A 19,985-nucleotide genomic window follows, 5' to 3' on the forward strand; every position below is an offset into this window, starting at 1 on the left:
GCGCCCCGCGCGCGCACGCCGGGTTGGCTGCCTGGCTCCCGGGCCGAGGTGGCGGCGGGGCGCGGGCTCGGCGCAGTGTGGCTCCGGCGCCGCGCTCCTCTCGCTCATAAGGAGGGAGGGGGCGGGCAAGCGGGCGGGCTGGGGGTGTCGCCCTCCGGACTCATCCATCTTCCTCAAATTACGCTTCACTTCCTCCCTCCGCCCGCAGCCTCCGCGCCCGGGCTCCCGCTCCCTCCGCAGAGCCCGTTCCCAGCGGCCCGGCCGGTCGGCCGGCCCGGGACCCCCGCCCGCCCCCCGCAGCCCAACCAACTATTATTAATGGAGATTGATGAGGCCGGACATGCCGCTTTGTGAAAGTTTGCGGCCGCCGAGGAGGCAGCGGCAGCGGCGGGACCGGTGCCCCTCCCTCCGGCCCGCCCGCCCACCGCCTCCCCCCACCCCGACTCCGGCTCTGCCCACTCGGCTCCCGGCGCGGATCCGGAGGCGGGCCCCCCCGTGGACCGAGCTCGGGGCGGCGGGCGCGGCGAGGGCGTGGGGGCGGGCGCGCGATCGGAGCGCCCCCCGCCCCTGCCCCGGCCCGGGCCGCCGCCCTCCGTCGGATTCAGGGCCAGTCCCGCAGCGTGGCCTGCAGCCTGCCCCCCGACGCCCCCTCCCGGGTCCCCCGGGCGGACCACGAGGCGGGCGCCCCCTCGGGCGGCGAGGCGCGGACGGCAGGGGGCGCGCTCCTCCGCGGTCCCGCGACTCTGGACAGCTCATCTCGGTGTGTCGTGGGTGGGGAGGGGGGGGTCCTTTTCGTCCTCGGGAGACCCGGTTCACCCTCGCCCCCGGCGGTCCCCCTTGTCCCTGGCTCCTCCTCACTCCCCCTCCGTCGCGGACTCCCCGGGTCCCTCACCCTGGCCTCCGTGGGCGATTTCCTCCAGTGCCCACACTGTACCAAGTACTCACCGTTCCTCTCGCCCTGCTCCCTCCATCTTTCCCATCCTTTTCGTCCTTTCCCTCCCTCCCGCAGTCTCCTTTCCCGCCCTCCTTTCTATCCCAATTCCTATTTGATGGCTCCTGTTTCTCCCTCCCTATCCCATCCGCCTTTTTCTATTTGCCACCTCATTTCTCGCCTACATCGATCTCTCTTGTCTGTCTGTCTGTCTGTCTGTCCGGGTTTCCCTCCCTCGCTCGCTCTCCCTCTCTTCCGCTATTAATTTTCCTGATTGGCTCCCCGACTCCCGCGCCGCTGATGAGCCCTATTCATTCCCGGGCCTGACACTCTCGACCTGCCCTGGCTGATTGCTGGGGGCTGGCCCCGGGAGCGCTGATGAGCCCCAAGGGTCAGCGGCGCTAATTATCCGCTAATTGCAGATGACTCTGCTCACCTCCCCCCTTCTCAGACACGGGAATGGCGCGCCTTTTACCCTCCCCCACTTCCTCCTGATTTCCAGAAGTAGACTCGTCAATCTAGAGGCAAAAGTCACGGGGCTCTGCTGCTGGATAGCAGCCTCAGGTCAGTGGGCAAGAAAGACTTTAAGTTAGGAAAGTTACCAGAAGAAAAGTGACCCGAGCCTCAGGACGGAAAGCAACCCTGGCTAACTAAATGAAGGTCGTCTGCTCACTGTTATTCAGGTGGGGCCAAGGAGAGCCAAGCAAGCTGAAATTCACAGTAGCAGAAGCAGGCGAGTTTAGGAAGATGTAGTCTAAATGGAAGAAAGTTATCTGGTTCTGGTGAGGAGGATAACTCACGCTGGAGTCTCAGCGTTTGGACAGAAGGCAAGGCAGGTGGGAACTCTGGATCTCGGGGAACTTTATTCACATTGGGAGTGTCGTGTTGGCTCATGTCAGGCTGATGTATTCAAGTCAGCACCCTGAAAGACACTGTCACCAAAGAGGGACAGAGAGGGTGGGACTTGCTTTCATTATGCTTGACTGGCAGTGCATGAGAGGCCGAGGGAGAAGGGTGTGGTTTCCACATGGTCCTGATCTGTCTCAGGCTCTGTCTTGAAACTTCGAAGAGATCCAGTCTGGAGGGACATGTCGATATGGAGGAAGAAGAGGTGCCTTAACTCAAGTCTGCGAACACCAGTCACTACTAAAGTACAAGGATAATCCTTGTCCATCCTCCTAAAGGTATTCTGAACCCTGTGTAAAATTAACCAAGTACTGCATGGTACCCATGTGGAAGACCAGACTTCAAAAATGTATTAAAAAGTGAGAGGTCAGTACTTGGGATGATGACTTTACAGTGTTGGGTAGATAATAGAGGCTTATTGACTTGAAAAATTACCAAGGCAACTTTGGGGCTACAATCACTGAAATTAAAGCTGTATGAGTATTAACACCACCAATCAAATACAGCATGAAGGAAGAGCCTTTTTTTTTTTTAAAGTAACTACATTCACCTTTTGCATATGTAAGAAAACCACCGAACACAAAATTCCAAAAGGTCAAAAGTGTATATATATTGAAATCTCCTCCCTGACTAGCCCCCCCCCAACTAGTTCCCCCAGTAAAGGGCCACTTTAATAAGTCTGTCACTTTTTGATGGGATGAAATGGATCATGTGTTGTCAAGGATTCAAGGTTAAAGACCCTCTGATCTTGAACAGGTTGATCATCTGGTTCAAGCCAAGAACGCACTGCCCAGAACTACACTCTGTAAAGTGGAATTCTCAGCTCAAGCTGTCACAGAGTGTAAAGGCTTAAAGCTTGTTGCCAATAAGTCCCAGTGGGCCACCAACTCTGAAATAAGGCGCGTGAGACCTCCGGGGCTTTGTATGGCTCTGGTGTGGTGTGTGTTTGTGAGATACTGTATTTGTTAATCCATTTTTATCCTCAATCTGTTCCCTTGCCATGCTGGGGTCATGAAGTGTGACTTCTGCACAGTCCTTGACATTCAGTAGCTGAATTAGTATAAAACCCTCACATACATAGTGGCAACTGAAGCAGCCCATTTCCTTTTCCTGCCCTTTCATGGACTGTGGAACTGAGGCTGCATGGTAAATGGAAAAGAGCACTGGTTGGATTAAAAAACAACAACAACCCTAAAATTAAGTTTCTGTTCTGACTCCTCTCTGGGCCATGTGATCTTGGCCCCCTTTTGACTTAACTTCTCCACCCATGAGCGAGAGCAATTAATATCTACTCTGAGTTTCTCAGGTGGCAAAGTGGTAAAGAACCCGCCTGCAATGCACGAGATGCAGGAGAGGCGTATTCAGTCCCTGGGTGGGGAAGATCCCCTAGAGGAGGAAATGGCAACCCACCCCAGTATTCTTGCCAGGATAATCCCATGGACAGAGGAACCTGGTGAGCTACAGTCCAAAGGGTTGAAAGAGTCAGACACAACTGAGCGACTGAGCATACACCCTGTCTTGTCAGAAAGCTCCTGCAACAATCACATGAATATAAGGAAATACCCTTCAAAATGAGTTCTTCCTTCACTAACTGGACAAAGGAAAGCAGAGTGGTCGATTATGGACGTTCTTCCTATCAGTGGCTCTCCAAACACAGCTTCTAACTCTCCCATCAGTACCAAGGACAGAAGCTGTCACTCTCAAACCTGAAGGGAGCCGCCTCCTTTCTTTACTGAGAAGAAAACTCTCTGGTTCTCCTATTGAATCCCTGGACAGGCCCGTATAAGTAAGCACCTCCTCTCATCGTCTAAAATGGAATGCTAAAAATGCTTCTTTGCCTGCCCACGTGCTGACTTGTCCCATCTAACTACTCACCAATTGGGGAAATTCTCTACGGAAGAATTTTATTTTGAATCTACCCTCTCTGCGTGTGCCTGTGTCGACCTCCTCGTCTGGCCACCCGTTCACGGACTGGGAACCAGCACTCAGAAAAAAAAAAAAAACAAAAAAACAAACGAAGTACTCAAGTCAAATCCAAATACACCTTCGCCTCCCTCATTGGCAGGCGAGTGTCCACTGACGGTGGGGAGTTTCGGGCTCTGTCCGCGGATACCCTCTGGTGGCAGCAGCGCGCAACTGCGTCACCGCGAAAGAGGCGCGGAGTGCTGCAGCGCCCCCTGGCGTTAGTCCGGGAGACACGCGGAGAGCAAAGGAACCGCACCAGGTGAGCCGTCCAAGGGCCAGCGCGCTGGGCGCTGCAGGTGCCTTCACTGTGAGTGCATCGATTGGGGCGGGAGGGGCGGGGGACTGTTGTACACGAGGGTCTTAAAGCCTAGCATACACTCGGGTAGTTTCATGTATGTTGGCTGTATCCAGGTACTTGAACTCTGCATATCGTTGGGTTAAATGTGTGCCGATTGTGTGCCGCGCACGTGATACACGCGGGTAGGTTGGTGGTGGGGAGGTCCGCGCTCCAGTGCAGGGCGGAGTCCTCACGGAGGCGTGAAATTGGTTTGGAGCAAACACATTACGGAAAGCAATTACCGGGGAGAGGTTCTGGGCCCGCGGGACCCGCAGCCAGGAGGCTGAGGAGGAAGCTCCCTGGCTTGCAAGAAGTGTCTGGATGTCTAACCCCAGAAAGGACCTTCCTAACACTGCCCTGCTAAGGGGAGAACGTGCGAAGCTGGCCAGCAGCCTCCTGAATTGACCACTCCACATCGCCTTTCTTCCCTTATGCCCTACCTTCTTAAAAGGCCTCCTGCATGAACCAGTGCTCTCCAGATATGGCCAGAAATCCTCCCCCTTTCTTACCACTTTTGGGGAGGCACTCCAATTTCTGTGAAGTCTTCCCAGGACCCCCTGCTGCTCCTGCTCTCCTTCCTCCTTCAGACCCTCAAATCCTGCTCCCACAAGTCTTTTGCATTCACTACATTGCCCTTTGTATCTGAACTCGGTATTCACACGCTTGTTTCTCAGACTAGATGGAAAATTCTCAGACTAGGGTAGGAGCAGGTCTCATTCACAGCCCTGTATCTAGTGCCTAAAACCTGGGACTCAGGAAGCACAAAATGAATGACGTGGATGCAAATGAACTAGAATTTCCATCAAAATGCATATACAGGACTTTCTCAGAAAAGTCATCCCCATGAGAGTCAAGATTCTCTTGGGACAGAGCTTTAAATATTTTTCACATGCAAACACATGCATTCCCCCCTATTTATATTCTTAGGCCTGTCCTCATCCTTGGATTCCAAATTCATAGATTTAAATGACCATGTCACACAGCTTCTTTGCTATCTGTAAGAGGCAGTTCAAACTCAACATCTCCCAAACAGACTTTCTGACTCCCCCGCCATCTGCCCCTTTCTTATCTTTCCCACCTTAGCAAATTAGTCCCACCCTCCATCCAGTGTTGCTCTGCCAAAAAAAAAAAAAAAAAAAAGGTGGAGGAGTCATCCTGGACTGTTTTCCTTAAGCCTTCCATTTCTACTCCATCAACAAGTTCCATGGAGTCTCCAGAAAGGATCCCAAGTCTCATCCACTGCTTTTCCATCTCTGCCAGGGCTCCTGAAATAGCCTCTGAACTGGTCTCTCACCCTTCCTCCCTACCTCTCCCCTCGCCCAAGCCACTCAGCAGCCAGAGCCATCTTTCAAAATACACATCAGTTCATGTCACTTCCCTCTCTCCCTCACTCCACTCACGTGGCTGGCTCCTCCTTGTCACTCAGGCATCAGATTAAATGTCACCTACTCAAAGAGGAGGTGTCCATGTCACCTGCGCTCAGCGGCTGATCCGCTCTTGGACAATCACCAATGAAACCGTCTGCAGAGGTCTTATCACTCTGAAACTTTCCCGTCTGTTTGCTCAGTCTCTGTCACCTTTGGAGTGAACTTTCTAGTGGGGACGGGAGAGCCAGGCCTTTGTGTGGCCGGTGTCCTGCCCACCGGAGGCCCTCAAACCCCTGCTGAACCAATGAATGGAATAAGGGGCATTCTGCCCAGGTCCCACGCTGAGATAAGACGGGGCTCCCCAGGACGGTGGCGGGGGAGGCCCCAAGCCGTGAGCGGAATCCGTGCCTGCCCCAAACTGCTTCCTGATTTCTTCGCCTGCGCCCACTTCCCACTTCCGCCCCCTCTGGCCCCCAGCGATTGGGGCGGTCCGCAGAGCCTTGGGCTCACCTAGTAGAGCACATCCTCGAAATCCAGCTGCAGGTAGCGGAGCAGGCGGGGCGGCAGGGGCAGGCGAGGCAGGGCGTGGGGCAGGCAGGCCGCCAGGTGGGCACGGAGCGCACAGCGGCTCAGATGCTGCAGCGATCTGGGCTGCCTCACCCTGCCCTGCGGGGTCTGGCCGGGTCTGGACCCTGTACAGCCTAGGGGCCAGGCCTCAGTCAGCCACTGTCCCGACCGCTTGTGGGCCTGGGTCCCAGGCGCAGCCCTTCCCGTCCGGCTGTCCCCGCGCCCTACAGCTGGAAGCCCACGCGGGCCGGTCAGCCCAAGGGCCGTGAGGCCGGGTGGGAATCAGGGCCCGCTCACCTCGGCGATCTGGAGATCGTCTAGGACTTCGCGCCGTCGGTCCCCCTCAGGCTACGCCCCCTCCGTCTCCCACCCTCTTGGCCCCTCACCTTGCTGCCTCGCTCCTAGCTGGGAAAAGTTGAGAACTCCGGCGCGTGCGCACCCTGGGCCGCTAAGAAATCTGTCCGGCGACCCTTGACGTCACGGGTCACCGTGCACTGGATTGGCTGCCCCGTGGCTCCGAGCAACGCCACCTCCCTCCTGTGGTCGTAGACGGGCTCCTGGTTGTTGGGGCTGCCTGTTCTTAAAATCCCGGGACTGCAAAGACCCTCAGGGACCCTCTCCTCTCTTGTTTGACAAATGCAGAAGCTTGCGTCCAGAGCAGGAAGAGACGTCTGTTCCGCAAGTTAATGGCAAAGCTGGGACTAGAACCCAGGGGTGTTAACGTCTCAGCTCAGCTCCCGAACCCAGGTGTACATCCGACCTATGGGACAGGCAGCAGGCAGAGTTTCAGCTTTCCTAAACCTGCGTCTTTCACTCTCACCTGGTCCAGGGCTACGCCAAGCTGGCTGCCCTGTGCATCCACCTCTGGTTGTCTTCCTGCCCTCACTTCGCTGCCCAAGGCTGGGGCTGCCTGTACCGCCCTGCCCCACGGTCTGCCTGGCCTCATTCCACAGCCTCATTCTCTTTACCCAAGCCTCTTTGCTCCCCCGTCTTCCCGCTGGCTCTCTTTCAGGCCTTTTCTGCACTATCTCACCTGATGGCTATTCCCCCTCATCGTGGCCAGAGGGGCAGGTCTGCCTGGGATCCCTCAGTAGCTGGTGGAAGCCAAAGGAGGCAGGTGATAGAGCTGGCACCATGGGGCAGATCCAGGGGACCCCATAAATCTACCCATCTCGAGTCCACGTGAGCCAGCCAGCTTAGAGGAGGGGCTATTGGAGACAGCATCCAATAACACAGGCCTGCATATTTTTAATGTGAGCACAGGGTTTGGACAGTCTGGAGGGGGCCTCAGGAGACACTCCCTCCCCCGGGAGAGTATATATCATTTGCCATGAGTCCTAGCTGTCTCTCCATCAGATTTCACTTGGCCACCTGGTCCGTCTGCCTCTCCTGGGGGGAATGACAGCACTCCTCCCTGTGGAGTTGGGCCTCCTGCTGAGAGGGCCACCTCGGCCTGAATCTGTTCAACTCAGTCCCAAGTCCCAGGTGCTGTGAGCAGTGGGCTGGCATCCCCTAGGGTCTGGGGCATCTGCTTTCAGGCTCCCTCAAAAGGCAATGGACATCTGGAAGGAGAGGGGTGGATTCAGAGAAGTCTGGTGGTCTGGGGAGTTCTGTCTAGGGCCCTGCCCCCACGTTTATCCTGCTTCGGACCCATTTCCGCCCCCTCTGGCCCCCAGCGGCTGGGGCGGTCCGCAGAGCCTTGGGCTCACCTAGTAGAGCACATCCTCGAAATCCAGCTGCAGGTAGCGGAGCAGGCGGGGCGGCAGGGGCAGGCGAGGCAGGGCGTGGGGCAGGCAGGCCGCCAGGTGGGCACGGAGCGCACAGCGGCTCAGATGCTGCAGCGATCTGGGCTGCCTCACCAGGGCGAAGAGGGAGGAGTAGAAACGACGGTGCTTCTGGGGGCAGAATGAGGGGCTCAGAGGGAGCCCTGGGCAGGGGGCACCTGCTTCTAAAGTGGGGGCGGGGTGGGAGTCTCCAGGAGCCTCTTAGAAGTCAGGAGCATTTCAGGTATTCACTCTGAGTTTTCGTTTCCTTAGTAACTTCTGTGGGGGCCGAATGGGGGGGCCCACAGGGCTTCCCTTTAGGAGCTGGAAGTCTCTTGGGGCAGGCTGGGTGACTGTGTGTTCAGGGTCTGAGAATCTGACCTGCAGAGTTTCAGGAGGCACCAGGCCCACGGCGTCCTCAGGAAGCTTCACGACACTGTAGGTGTTCATCAGGACCTCAATGGTCCGCGGGGACATGCACCAGCGCTCCAGCACCTGCAGGGGGCAGAGCTGCGTCAGTGCTCCAGGGGTTACCACACGCGGCTGGTCCCTGGTGGAACAGGCCTGGTGACAAGACAGCCAAGAAACAGCTATTGTGGGTTGAACTATGTCCCCCAAGAGATATGCTGACGTCCTGATCCCAGTACCTAGAAATGTGATCTACATAGAAATAGGGTCTTTGCAGATGTAATCAAGGTAAAAATGAGGTCATTAGGGTGGATCCTAATCCAATATGACTGCTGTCTTCATAAGGGAAAACGGACACACAAGGAGAATGTCATGTGATGATGGAGGCAGAGACTGGAGTGATGTGCCCACAAGCCAAGGCACGCCAAGGACTGTGGACAACCACCCGACGTTAGGAGACAGGCCTGGCATAGATTCTCCTTCTGAGCTTCTGGAAGGAACCAACCCTACCTACACTTGGGTTTTTCGAATGTCCAGCCTCCAGAACCGAAAGGGAATACATCTCTATTGTTTTAAGCCTCCCAGTTTGCAGTACATTGTTATGGCCATGACAGGAAACCAATACAACAGCTAGCTTTTCTACTCTGCGTAATTTATGCCAGATATTTTCTTAGCACTTTATGTGTGTTGACAATTCTCAGCCCTGCCAGTATGGACTATTGTTGTCCCCATTTTACAGACAAGGGAAGCTTAGGCACAGAGAAGTAACTTGCCCAAGTTGTGGTTGCAGCCATCCAAGCCCGGTGGTGTACTCTCTGCTCTCAACTACTACCTTCTCCTGCTCTCCTGTCTGCCTCTACAAGGCTCTGTGCTGCATCTTCCTGGGTGGGAAAGCGGTCCCTGACCTGAGGCTGGAGCTCCTGAGCAGACAGAAAGGTCAATCACGTATAAGGCAGAACCCGCTGGTGCCAGGGGAGGGATGGAGACGGGGCAGGAGTGCTGGGTGGTCCACGAGGGATTCACAGAGAGGCAAGCTTGGGCTGTAAAGGCGAGGAGAGCATTTAAGAAGAAGGAAAGAGGCCAGCAGACACCTGATGTGGGAGTGCGCCTAGGATCAAGCTGCAGCCGGGTTCATCTTTCATTCTTCCTTTAACAAACATTTACTGAGGGTCACACTGGGCCAGCACTGGGGGACCCAGCCGTGAGGAGGAGACACAGGTCCTTGTCAGCTGGGAGCTTCTCTTTCTGAAGGAAAACTTGGGATTTCCAAGTGTTTAAGAATCCACCTTGCAATGCAGGGGACGCAGGTTTGCTCCCTGGTCAGGGAAGTAAGATCCCACATACTGCAGGGCAACTAAGCCCGCATGCTCCAAGAACACATGTGCCTCAACGAGAGAGCCCATGCACTGCAATGACTGAGCCAGCACGCCACAACCAGAGAATGCATGCTCCATGACAGAAGATCCCACATGCTGCAATGGAGCTCTCGCGTGCCACGAGACCCGACACAGTCAAATAAACAAATATTGAAACAAAAAAGAAGGAGCACACAACACATTAATAGCCACTTACGTATATGCCGCTACAAAGAAAATAGGCTCAGGGGCTAAGTGCGGTCAGGAGGGCACGGTCCTAGATGGGTGGTCAAGAAAGGCCCATCTGAGGAGGTGGCCTGTGCTGTGAGGGGCGAGCCATGCTGGGCAGCAGCTTGTGCTGGGCCACTGTCCTCATGGTCAGAAAGTCAGCCGTGCACAGCTCGGACATACCCAGGAACCATCATCTGCTCCAAGCCTGCACCTGATGCATGTAAGCCGAATCGTGCTTCAGCCACTCTGTCTCTTGCTGTTTCTCAGGCAGTGGCCCTGGACCTTTCATAACACCTGAGAACAGCTGAGAGCAGTCTCTTGGGCAGCGTTCCTGAATATAAGCTGCGCACACTTGCATGTAACACTAGGGTCTCTAACACCCCTGCCTGCAAGGAAAGGAGACCTTTCTGCCTGGCAGGCTGGGAGTGCTGCACATGCTGGATGTTGCTTGGCAGTGGGAGCAGGTGGAAGGCCTTGTCCAGGGAGAAAACATCTCATACACCGGAGGCCCTCTGCTTCTGTCCCTGCATCTGGGCAGTGCTTACCGGAACTGCCCCAGTTTGTCTGCCTGGAGCAGGCCTCTTGGTCTCGCTCCTCCTCTGAGCTTCAGGCTGGTTATGTATAACTTTCCTGTTCTTACCTGCTGCTACTGCCTGCCGTTTATGCCAGGCCACTCTGGGAGTTCTGCCTCTGCCCTCCGCCTGGAATACCTGTATCTTCCTCCTGCATCTCTCCAAGCCCTGCCCATCCCAGGTCCCACCCCCTCCAGGAAGCCTCCTGCGGCTATTCTAACCTGCAGCACTCCATCCCTTGTCTAAAGATCCCCTACATTGGGATCATGCCCAACAGTGCTTTCATCTTCCCAAGTGCTTTCATCTACATTATTTAACTTTAGAACAACACTGGCTAACTGGCGAGGAGCAGTATCTCGAGGTTAGGCCTTGTCCAAAGGGCTTGATATATGTGACTCATTTGTTCTCACACTAACCCATGAAGCAGGCATACTGTTACATCCCTATTATAAAGAGGAAAACGGAGAACTGGAGACATTGAAGCAACTTGCTGATGGTCACACAGGTAGTGTCCTTGGCTCCAGAGCCTGTGTTCTCAGTTGCCGTCTACCTCACGGGGTTGTTGGGAGGACTGAAGAAATCCATGTGTCTAAGGTAACACACCTTAGAACAGGTCTGGAGCGTGGTCAGGGCTGTGTTTGTTTCTATTGTTTCCACTAAGTTTAAGTCAAGACTGTATCACACGCAAGGAATATGGGTTCAAAGAATCCCAGGACTTGCCTAGAGTCACATGAACAAGCATCACAGCCAGACCCTGGCTCCAGTCTGAGCACCCAGACCAGTATGGTGGCTTCTGCAGCACTGGCTGGGGGCTGACAGTGGTCACCGGTGGGCCAGGGAGAAGCTCTGCGCTGGAGGACAGGCACCCCAGCCAATCCCAGAGCAGCTGCAGGTTGTGGGAGATGAATGCCAACTGTTTGATCACCTGGGATGCTGTGGAGCCCAGATGAAGGGACGCAGGGGGCACTTTGCTGTGTTGGCCTGTCCCCAGGGCAGTGAGGACAGAACAGGGCTGCAGGGGCGGGCAGTGGTGTCCCAGAATATCCGTTCGCTGCTCTGCCTTCTCTTCCCACCCCCTCCCCAAAGGGGAATCATTAGCTGTCAGAGCCCCTGTCAGATTACCAGGAATTGCTCCTCTCCTAATTATCTGGTGTTAATAGGAGATTAATTAGTGTTAATTGTTGATTTTCTTGTATTTTCCCAAAGGGGAGACCAATCTGCCAAACTCTCGGGCTGTTTAATTATTTGGCCTTGCTTAGGAATCTACACAGATGCTTCTAGGTTTATGAGTGAAGGGGAGAGGAGGGGATAGCAGGGAGTGTCCAGGACTGGGCGGGGCTGGATGGTTCAAACCCAGAGGCGGGTGAGGGACCTGCACGCAGCCTGCTGCCCTACACCCATCCTGACCCAGCCCCTATGAGAACCAGGGTCCCCACCCCGGGGTCCAACATCCTCCGAGATATTATATAGCCCTTTCCAGACATAGCACAGCATGGACAGGGTCCCCTGCCAGGGCATCGGTAGCACATGTCTTCAGCCTGAACCCGTCTCGGGGATATTAATGTTAAATATAAGGCAGAGATTGGAAATTGACAGTCAGTGTGTTTTCTTTGGTGCCAGCATAACAGCTGCTGGTGTCCCTGGTGCATGTTCTGCTAAGCTCTCACGTCCATCTGCAGATGGTCAGGAGGCCTTGAAGCTCAAGACCAGGCTTATCACTCTGCCCCGGGCCAGTGTTTCCTGTGACTGGAGTTTCTCTCTGAACGGGTCCCACTGTCAGGGGGAGCTTCCTAAACGCTTCATTCATCTGCTCTCTCCTCTGAGGAAGAAACTAGCCCTTTTGGCCCCCATCAGACCTGACTCCTCCTGTCTTTTCAGATCCTTTAGAGACCGGCCCCTCCGCCCTCGGTTCACATTCATCACCCACGCACGTATACACACGCACATGCAAACACGTGTATATGCACAGCACGCAGTGGATATACATGTGCGCAGGCGCACAAGCAAACATTCCGCACCTCCTGCTGGTGTGCGGTTTGCGCCCTGCTGGGCTGGGCTTTCTCGAAGAAAGAAACAAAGTACTGACTCCCCCGCCCCCCGGTCTGGAGCTACCTACATCCAGAGCAACCTGGCGCCGACCGGGTCTCCCCACACCCCCACCCCGCTCTCGCGGCCCTCCTTCCGGCCCCAGCCGGTACCTTGGGGAGAGCCCCTGGCCACACGCGGACGGCACCGTGGTTGAGCAGCGCGCGCACCGTGCGCTCCGGGCTCTGGGCCAGGGTCGCGGCGGGGCCCTGCAGCGCGCAGTGCAGGGCCGTGTGTCCCCCGTAGTCCATGGCGTTGGCGCCGACGCCGCGGGCCAGGAGCAGCTCCACGACGTCCGCGTGGCCGCGGCGACAGGCCAAGTGCAGGGGCCGTTGCATGTCCTGGTCGGCGGCGTCGGCGTCGGCCCCGGCGGAGAGGAGCAGGCGGCACAGCTGGAGACAGCGGGCCGTGGTGGCCTCGGCGTCGGCGGGGGACATGCAACGGGCGTCACAGGCGGCCAGCAGCGGGGTCCAGCCTTCGGCATCGCGGGCATCGGGGCAGGCCCCGCGTCTCAGGAGGAGGTCCGCCAGCTCCACGTGGCCCAGCCGGGCGGCCACATGCAGAGGGGTCTCCTCCTTCTCCTCCGACCGACCATCCACTTTCGCCCCAAATCTCAGGAGCAGATCGGCGCACCTAGTAAGGGCAAGACAGCCGTGGGGGAGGAAGAGAGACGTGCAGACCTTCGCCCCTACATGATTGCTGGTGTGAGCAAAGCAAACCCCGGGACACCCTTGGGCGGCCCTGGTGCTGTCTGCCAGTCCCCCTCCAGCCTGCCTCGCACTAAGATCCTGGCAACATTCTGCAGCATCTCCAGTGCCCTCTCTCAAGCCCCGTGCTCTCGGCAGAAGTGCCCTAAACCCTGGATAGGAGCAAAGGCGCCAGCAGCCCTTGCTCAGTTAGAACAGGCGCCTTCTGTGGGCACCACATGCCCTGACTTGGTTCATTCCCAGGGCGGGTTCAGATGAGGACACCGAGGCCGTAAGGGTGGAGGGTCTTGGCGGGTTCACACAGCCAGTGAGGGAAGAGTTGGCATTCCGGTCCAGGGGCACCAGGATGGTTGGAGGGCTCTGCATGCTGAAACTGGAGTGGGGAGGGACCTGAAAGTGGGCACACATGGAAATTGGGGTGGTGGGAGAAAGACCAACAAAACCAAAATTGGCCAGCCAGATTTGCAGCAAAACAGTCCTCTTAGAAGACTTGTGTATTACTATTACTGCAAGGACCTGTGCCCCAGAATTCAAGGCTAAGGGAACTCAGTCTCTTTGAGCTCCAGCAGAGCTGTAGAAAGGGGATAATTGCTAATACCTAGACTCAAGAGGTTGTTGTTAGTGCCGTATGAGACAATGCCTGAAAAACTATCAGCTATGGGAAATAGATGGGGAAACAGTGGAAACAGTGTCAGACTTTATTTTTCTGGGCTCCAAAATCACTACAGATGGTGACTGCAGCCATGAAATTAAAAGATACTTACTCCTTGGAAGGAAAGTTATGACCAACCTAGATAGCATATTCAAAAGCAGAGACATTACTTTGCCAACAAAGGTTCGTCTAGTCAAGGCTATGGTTTTTCCTGTGGTCATGTATGGATGTGAGAGTTGGACTGTGAAGAAGGCTGAGTGCCAAAGAATTGATGCTTTTGAACTGTGGTGTTGGAGAAGACTCTTGAGAGTCCCTTGGACTGCAAGGAGATCCAACCAGTCCATTCTGAAGGAGATCAGTCCTGGGATTTCTTTGGAAGGAATGATGCTAAAGCTGAAACTGCAGTACTTTGGCCACCTCATGCGAAGAGTTGACTCATTGGAAAAGACTCTGATGCTGGGAGGGATTGGGGGCAGGAGGAGAAGGGGATGACAGAGGATGAGATGGCTGGATGGCATCACTGACTCAATGGACATGGGTCTGAGTGAACTCCGGGAGTTGGTGATGGACAGGGAGGCCTGGCGTGCTGCGATTCATGGGGTCACAAAGAGTCGGACACGACTGAGCGACTGATCTGATCTGATCTGAAGAGTTCAAAACAGCAATGGGCAGCGGAAGTGGGTGGTATAGATGGTGATGGATCATGGGGCTTATTATATTATCCTGTCCACCTTTCTACAGGTTCGAAATTCTCCATAATGATTAAAAAATATTTACTTACTGATTTATTTGTTGGCTGAGCTGGATCTTAGTTGCTGCATGCAGGATCTTTAAGTTGCACTATGCAAACTTAGTTACGATACGTGGGATTCCCTGACCAGGGATCAAACCCAGGCCCTCCACATTGGGAGCACAGAGTCTTAGCCACCGGATCACCAGGGAAGTCCCTCCATAATAATTTTAAAAATATGTGTACTTAATCAAGGGGCTCGGAGAAGGCAATGGCACCCCACTCCAGTACTTTTGCCTGGAAAATCCCATGGACGGAGGAGCCTGGTGGGCTGCAGTCCATGGGGTCGCGAAGAGCTGGACACAACTGAGCAACTTCACTTTCACTTTTCACTTTCATGCACTGGAGAAGAAAATGGCAACCCATTCCAGTGTTCTTGCCTGGAGAATCCCAGGGACGGGGGAGCCTGCTGGGCTGCCGTCTATGGGGTCGCACAGAGTCGGACACGACTGAAGCGACTTAGCAGCAGCAGCAGCAATCAAGGGGCTTCCCTGGTGGTTCAGATGGTAAATAATCTGCCTGCAATGTAGGGGACCAGGGTTTGATCCCTGGGTCAGGAAGATCTGCTGGAGAAGGGAATGGCTACCCACTCCAGTATTCTTGCCTGGAGAATTCCATGGACAGAGGAGCCTGGTGGGCTACAGTCCATGGGATTGCAAAGGTCAAACATGACTGAGCGACTAACACTTTCCCTTTGTTTTTTTTTTAAAAAGGAATGATTATCACCAAGTGTGATCTCAGGGAGCTGGGCTGGAACACAGGGACTTAACTAAAAATATGGGACTTCACAGAATGGCATTGTCCGATTCTGCGGCCACCAAGCACTTATGGGAGGGCGAGTCCTGACTGAGATGTGCTGTAAGCGCAAAGTACACACCAATTTTGAAGACTTGGTACAAAAAAAGAATGTAAAATATCTCATATGTTCTTTTTATATTGGTTCCATGTTGAAATGAGAACATTGTGAATACATTGTGTTAATTAAAATATATTATTAAAATTAATTTCACTTGATTCACAGATATTTATATGCTCATGTTTCATGGCAGCATTATTCACAATAGCCAAAACATGGAAGCAACCTACATGTTGCTTCCTACATGATGCAACCTTCCTATATCATGCAACCTACATGATGACTACAAGCACTCATCAATAGATGACTGGATAAATAAAATGTGACATATTCCATGGAATATTATTCAAGCCTTTAAAAGGCAAGGAAATTCTGTTACCTGCTACAACCTGGATGAATCTGAGGACATTATGCTAAATGAAATAAGCCAGTCACAACAGGACAGATACTGTATTATTCCACTCATTAGAGGTGCGGAGACCATTCCAAGTCATAGAGTCCAAAAGCAGAGGGTAGTTGCCAGGGGCTCAGGGGAGGGATAGGGAGTTATTATTCAAAGGATACAGAATTTCAGTCTTGCAAGATTTAAAAAGTTCAGGGGTTAGATGGTCCTGCTGGTTGCACAACTGTGTGAAGGTACTTAGTGCTACTGAAATGGACACTGAGTAACAGTTAAGATGGGAAATTTTATGTTACATGTAATTTACCACTATTTAAAAATGAATTTCACCTGTTTCTTTTTCATATCAATTAAAAGACACTTGCTTCTTGAAAGCAAAGCTAGACAGCATATTAAAAAGCAGAGATATCACTTTACCGACAAAGGTCCATATAGTCAGAGCTATAGTTTTTCCAGTAGTCATGTATGGATGTGAGAGTTGGACCATAAAGAAGGCTGAGCTCCAAAGAATTGATTCTTTCGAACTGTGGTGCTGTTGAGAGTCCCTTGGACTGCAGGAAGATCAAACCAGTCAACGCTAAAGGAAATCAACCCTGAATATTTACTGGAAGGACTGATGCTGAAGCTGAAGCTCCAATACCTTGGCCACCTGATGCGAAGAGCAGACTCATTGGAAAAGACCCTGATGCTGGGAAAGATTGAAGGCAGGAGGAGAAGGGAACAACAGAGGATGAGATGGTTGGATGGCATCACCGACTCAATGGACATGAGTCTGAGCAAGATCTGGGAGATGGTGAAAGACAGGGAAGCCTGGCATGCTGCAGTCCATGGGGTCGCAAAGGCACTACTTAGCGACTGAACAACAACAACAGAAAACTTTAAATTACGTATGTGACCCATGGTATATTTCTATTGGGCTGTGCTGTCGTAGATACATCTTCAAACATAACATGAGTGAGTCAATAGAATCCTCTGAAGGCCGATGAAGTTAACAGGAGGGAGAAGGCCCAAAAAGGAGAGCCCAAGGATCAAAAATTGGGGGCCATTCAGGGACAAGATGTGAAAATTGGCAGGTGTATAGTCAGTAGAGAGAAGACCTCTGTTGTATGTATAGTTAGTACACAGATTTGCCAAGTTTCCCTTTGCTGGGATTCCAGACTCATCAAAAAATTGTGAGAACTTAACTCTCTAAGGCCCCCGATACACAGAGCATAACTATTTGGGTCACTGTGAATGAATATCCCCTACGGTTATAATACAGGGTCACATTTGGGTATAGCCATCCATTTCTTGGGAGTTTGGTTAGTGGGGTTCAGTCCTTGAGCCCACTGATCTGAGGGTGCCTGCCAACATGGAAACACCGGACCTGCTAAGTTGCAAACCAGACCCTGCCCTCAAGGACGACCTCAGGCTCCAGCTGGGGGTCTTCTGTCCTCTACAGCCTGTCTGGACAGTAGAGGGCAGTTCCCTGAGGGCAGGATCAGGCCTTAGTTACAGGGCTGTGTGTTGTACTTCTTAGCACAGTGCCTGGGATGTAGGATAAGCTCAGAAAAATGAAAACCTTAACCACCTCCCCATAACAGATCCACAACTTCCCCAGTGCAGGCCATGTATCCAGGCCCTGCCACAGCCCTCTGCCTGCACTGGGGAAGCAGAAACCGTTCCAAGCACAGGCCATCCTAAAGTCCACTCCGACCAGCTCACCGGACCTGCCAGGCCCAGACAGGCTCCCTCACCCTCCCTGCGGCTATGTCTGCCTCTCCCTTAAAGAGGGGAGCAGGGTGGTCGGGGTGAGGGGTCACTCACTCGAGGCTGCCAGCCCCCCCGCAGAGGTGCAAGGGGCGCCTCCCGTCCTGGTCAGGGATATTGGGGTCGGCTCCCGCCACCAGCAGCACGTGGACGCAGGCAGCGTGGCCCGCGGCACAGGCCTCATGCAGGGCGGTCCGGCCCCCGGGGGCACTGTCGGGCCTCGCCCGCCGCCTCAGCAGCAGCCGCAGGATTTCCACGTGGCCCCGGCTGGCCGCCACGTGCAGGGGGGTGGTCAGCTCCTCTTCGTAGGTCAGCGACCAGAGTCCTAGGGAGAGATGGGGACACAGGACCTCAGAGCCTGGGTGGAGGCAAAGACCTGCCATGCAATGGGGGGTGGGGGTGGGAGGTGGGCAGAGGCTGGGAAGCCAGAGCCCAGGGCTCCTTCCCAGGCTTCCCTCCCACCCACCCCCAACTCGGAGCTCCGACTTCCCCCCGCCCCCACGACCCTGGCCCATACTCAGAGCGCGGATGTTGAAGCGGAAATCTCTCCATCGCTCTGGGTCGCTGGTATCAAAGATGGAATCCGGAGCCAGGCCGTTGCTGGAGTCGGCCAGGATGCGGGAGACGGAACCCACGTCCCCGGCCAGCACTGCCTGCCAGAAGGCCAGGGCAGGTCCCGAGGCCGTGCGGGTGACAATGGGCCCTGGGCCAGACTCTGGGGACCCTCCGTGGGGCTTCTCCACCAGCCTGGCACAGAGGGCGTGTCTGTCACCAGGGGGCTCGTCCTGCCCCCTGCACTCTTCCGGGGACCAGCTCATGAGGGCAGGGTGTAAGCGTGCAGGGGGTGTTGGGGGAGGGGAGGCGGGAGCCCAAGAGGAGGAGGAGGGGGACGGGCCAGCGTCTCTGGGTCCTCAGCGTCTCTGAGCCTGAGCTGGCCACTCACTGGGCTTCAGCAGGAGCTATTCTGGGCTCCACATGACTTGTCTCCTGGGCCAAGGTTTAGGCAAGCCTCGGGCTGGAAGGGAAACAGCCCCGGGGCCTGCTCCTTATCCTCAAGCTCTGGGTGCCACCGTGCCCGGATCCCCTGCCCTCAGCCGCGTCCGGGGTCCTCACCCCTCTGGCGGCTGGTCCAGCGAGGCTCCGCCGCCCGGCTCTCCAGCAGCAGGTCGGCCGTGCTGTGTGGGGGGAACAGCTCCTGCAGCCGCGCTAGGTCTCCCGTGTACAGGGCGTTCTGCAGCGCCATGTCCGGGCACAGCAGTGGCGGGGGCCCAGGGCGCTCCTGGGCCGCGTGGGACCAGGCCCCCCAGAACCGGCGGGCCGGGGCCGAGGGGGGGCACCCCAGAAGGCGTCCCCGCTGGGGAGGGGAGCTCCTGTTCCCAGGCATGGCCACTTCCAGGCAAGAGCAGGACCCTGGGCTATGCTGCTGGCAGTTGGGGCGGGTGGGTTCTGGGCTGAAGCCAGGCTCAGGCCCTGGGGGGTTGGGGGAGTGGGAGGGGCAGGGAGCACACAGAGGCCATGCCATAAATAGCCCATCCATAGGCCATAAATAGCCTGGACATCCCAGCCTTGCCAAGCAAGGAGGCCTCAGGCTGGGGAATTAGGGAGGAGCCTGGAGGAGGGGGTCAGGGCGGAGCTCAGAGCCTCCCCCCCAGAGCTGGACAGGCGGCAGGGCTGAAGGGACCACCCAGACGTGGAGTCCAACCTGCAGTTTCCTGGGTGAAGGGAAAGGGAGCCCCGGGGGCGGGGGGGTGGTGGTGCTGCGGCCAAGGTGTGACATGGTGTTGCAGGGGTCGGGGTGGGGGTCAATCCCAAGCTGCTGTCTCTCAGGCTTTCTCATCTGTCCTGTGCTTCATGGAGCCAGCTTCCAGCAGCCCGGCTCTGACTCTAGAGGTAGGGCAAGAGGGGGCCCTGCCTTCCGAATGTCACCAACTACCCCATACCTTCCCGCTCCCAAACGCAAGCTAGGGGTCTCCAGCAAACAGCAGAGAACGCTGCCCCCTCTGTGAGGAATCCCCACCATGGGTGCTCTGCGCTGGGGACAGAGGGCTCAGCCTGCAGGCAGCCCAGCTTGGCGCTGACCCCCATCTCCCTGGGTGACCCCGGGGGTCTCCCATGCCATCACTACCTGGAAATCAAGGAGGAAGAACTCTGTCCATTGGGGGTACCTTAGGATAAAGAGAGCACTTCTCCAGGGGAGACGAAAAGGGGAGAAGGGAGAAAGGAAACTCGAAACCAGCCCCCGGGGGGGGCCTCCTGCCAAGCACAGGACCCTCTCAGGCCGGTCCAGTTGTCTCCTTTCCCTTGGCTCTCAAGACACGGGCCACACGCTTTGACCTTTATTCAT

General features: G+C 55.3%; 1 protein-coding gene across 6 annotated transcripts in view; it reads right to left on the reverse strand.

Annotated features, from left to right (window-relative positions):
- ASB10 (ankyrin repeat and SOCS box containing 10) overlaps positions 1-18,622 on the reverse strand; it is a 39,367-nt gene extending 20,745 nt beyond the window's left edge. For 2 of the 6 annotated variants that reach the window (XM_044947074.2, XM_045166490.1), the window contains exons 1-6: positions 18,159-18,622; positions 17,699-17,966; positions 12,601-13,120; positions 8,218-8,331; positions 7,928-7,968; positions 6,017-6,161 (exon numbers count right to left, since the gene is read on the reverse strand). In XM_044947074.2, coding sequence (XP_044803009.2) covers positions 6,017-6,161; positions 7,928-7,968; positions 8,218-8,331; positions 12,601-13,120; positions 17,699-17,966; positions 18,159-18,459 — 1,389 coding nt within the window. In that variant the 5' untranslated portion in view covers positions 18,460-18,622. The other 4 variants (XR_006553012.2, XR_006553011.2, XM_044947073.2 and 1 more) reach the window with 4 other exon arrangements.
- Positions 18,623-19,985: the final 1,363 nt, after the last annotated feature.

This window comes from Bubalus bubalis, chromosome 8 (genome assembly GCF_019923935.1).
Source record: "Bubalus bubalis isolate 160015118507 breed Murrah chromosome 8, NDDB_SH_1, whole genome shotgun sequence".
Classification (NCBI taxonomy): domain Eukaryota; kingdom Metazoa; phylum Chordata; class Mammalia; order Artiodactyla; family Bovidae; genus Bubalus; species Bubalus bubalis.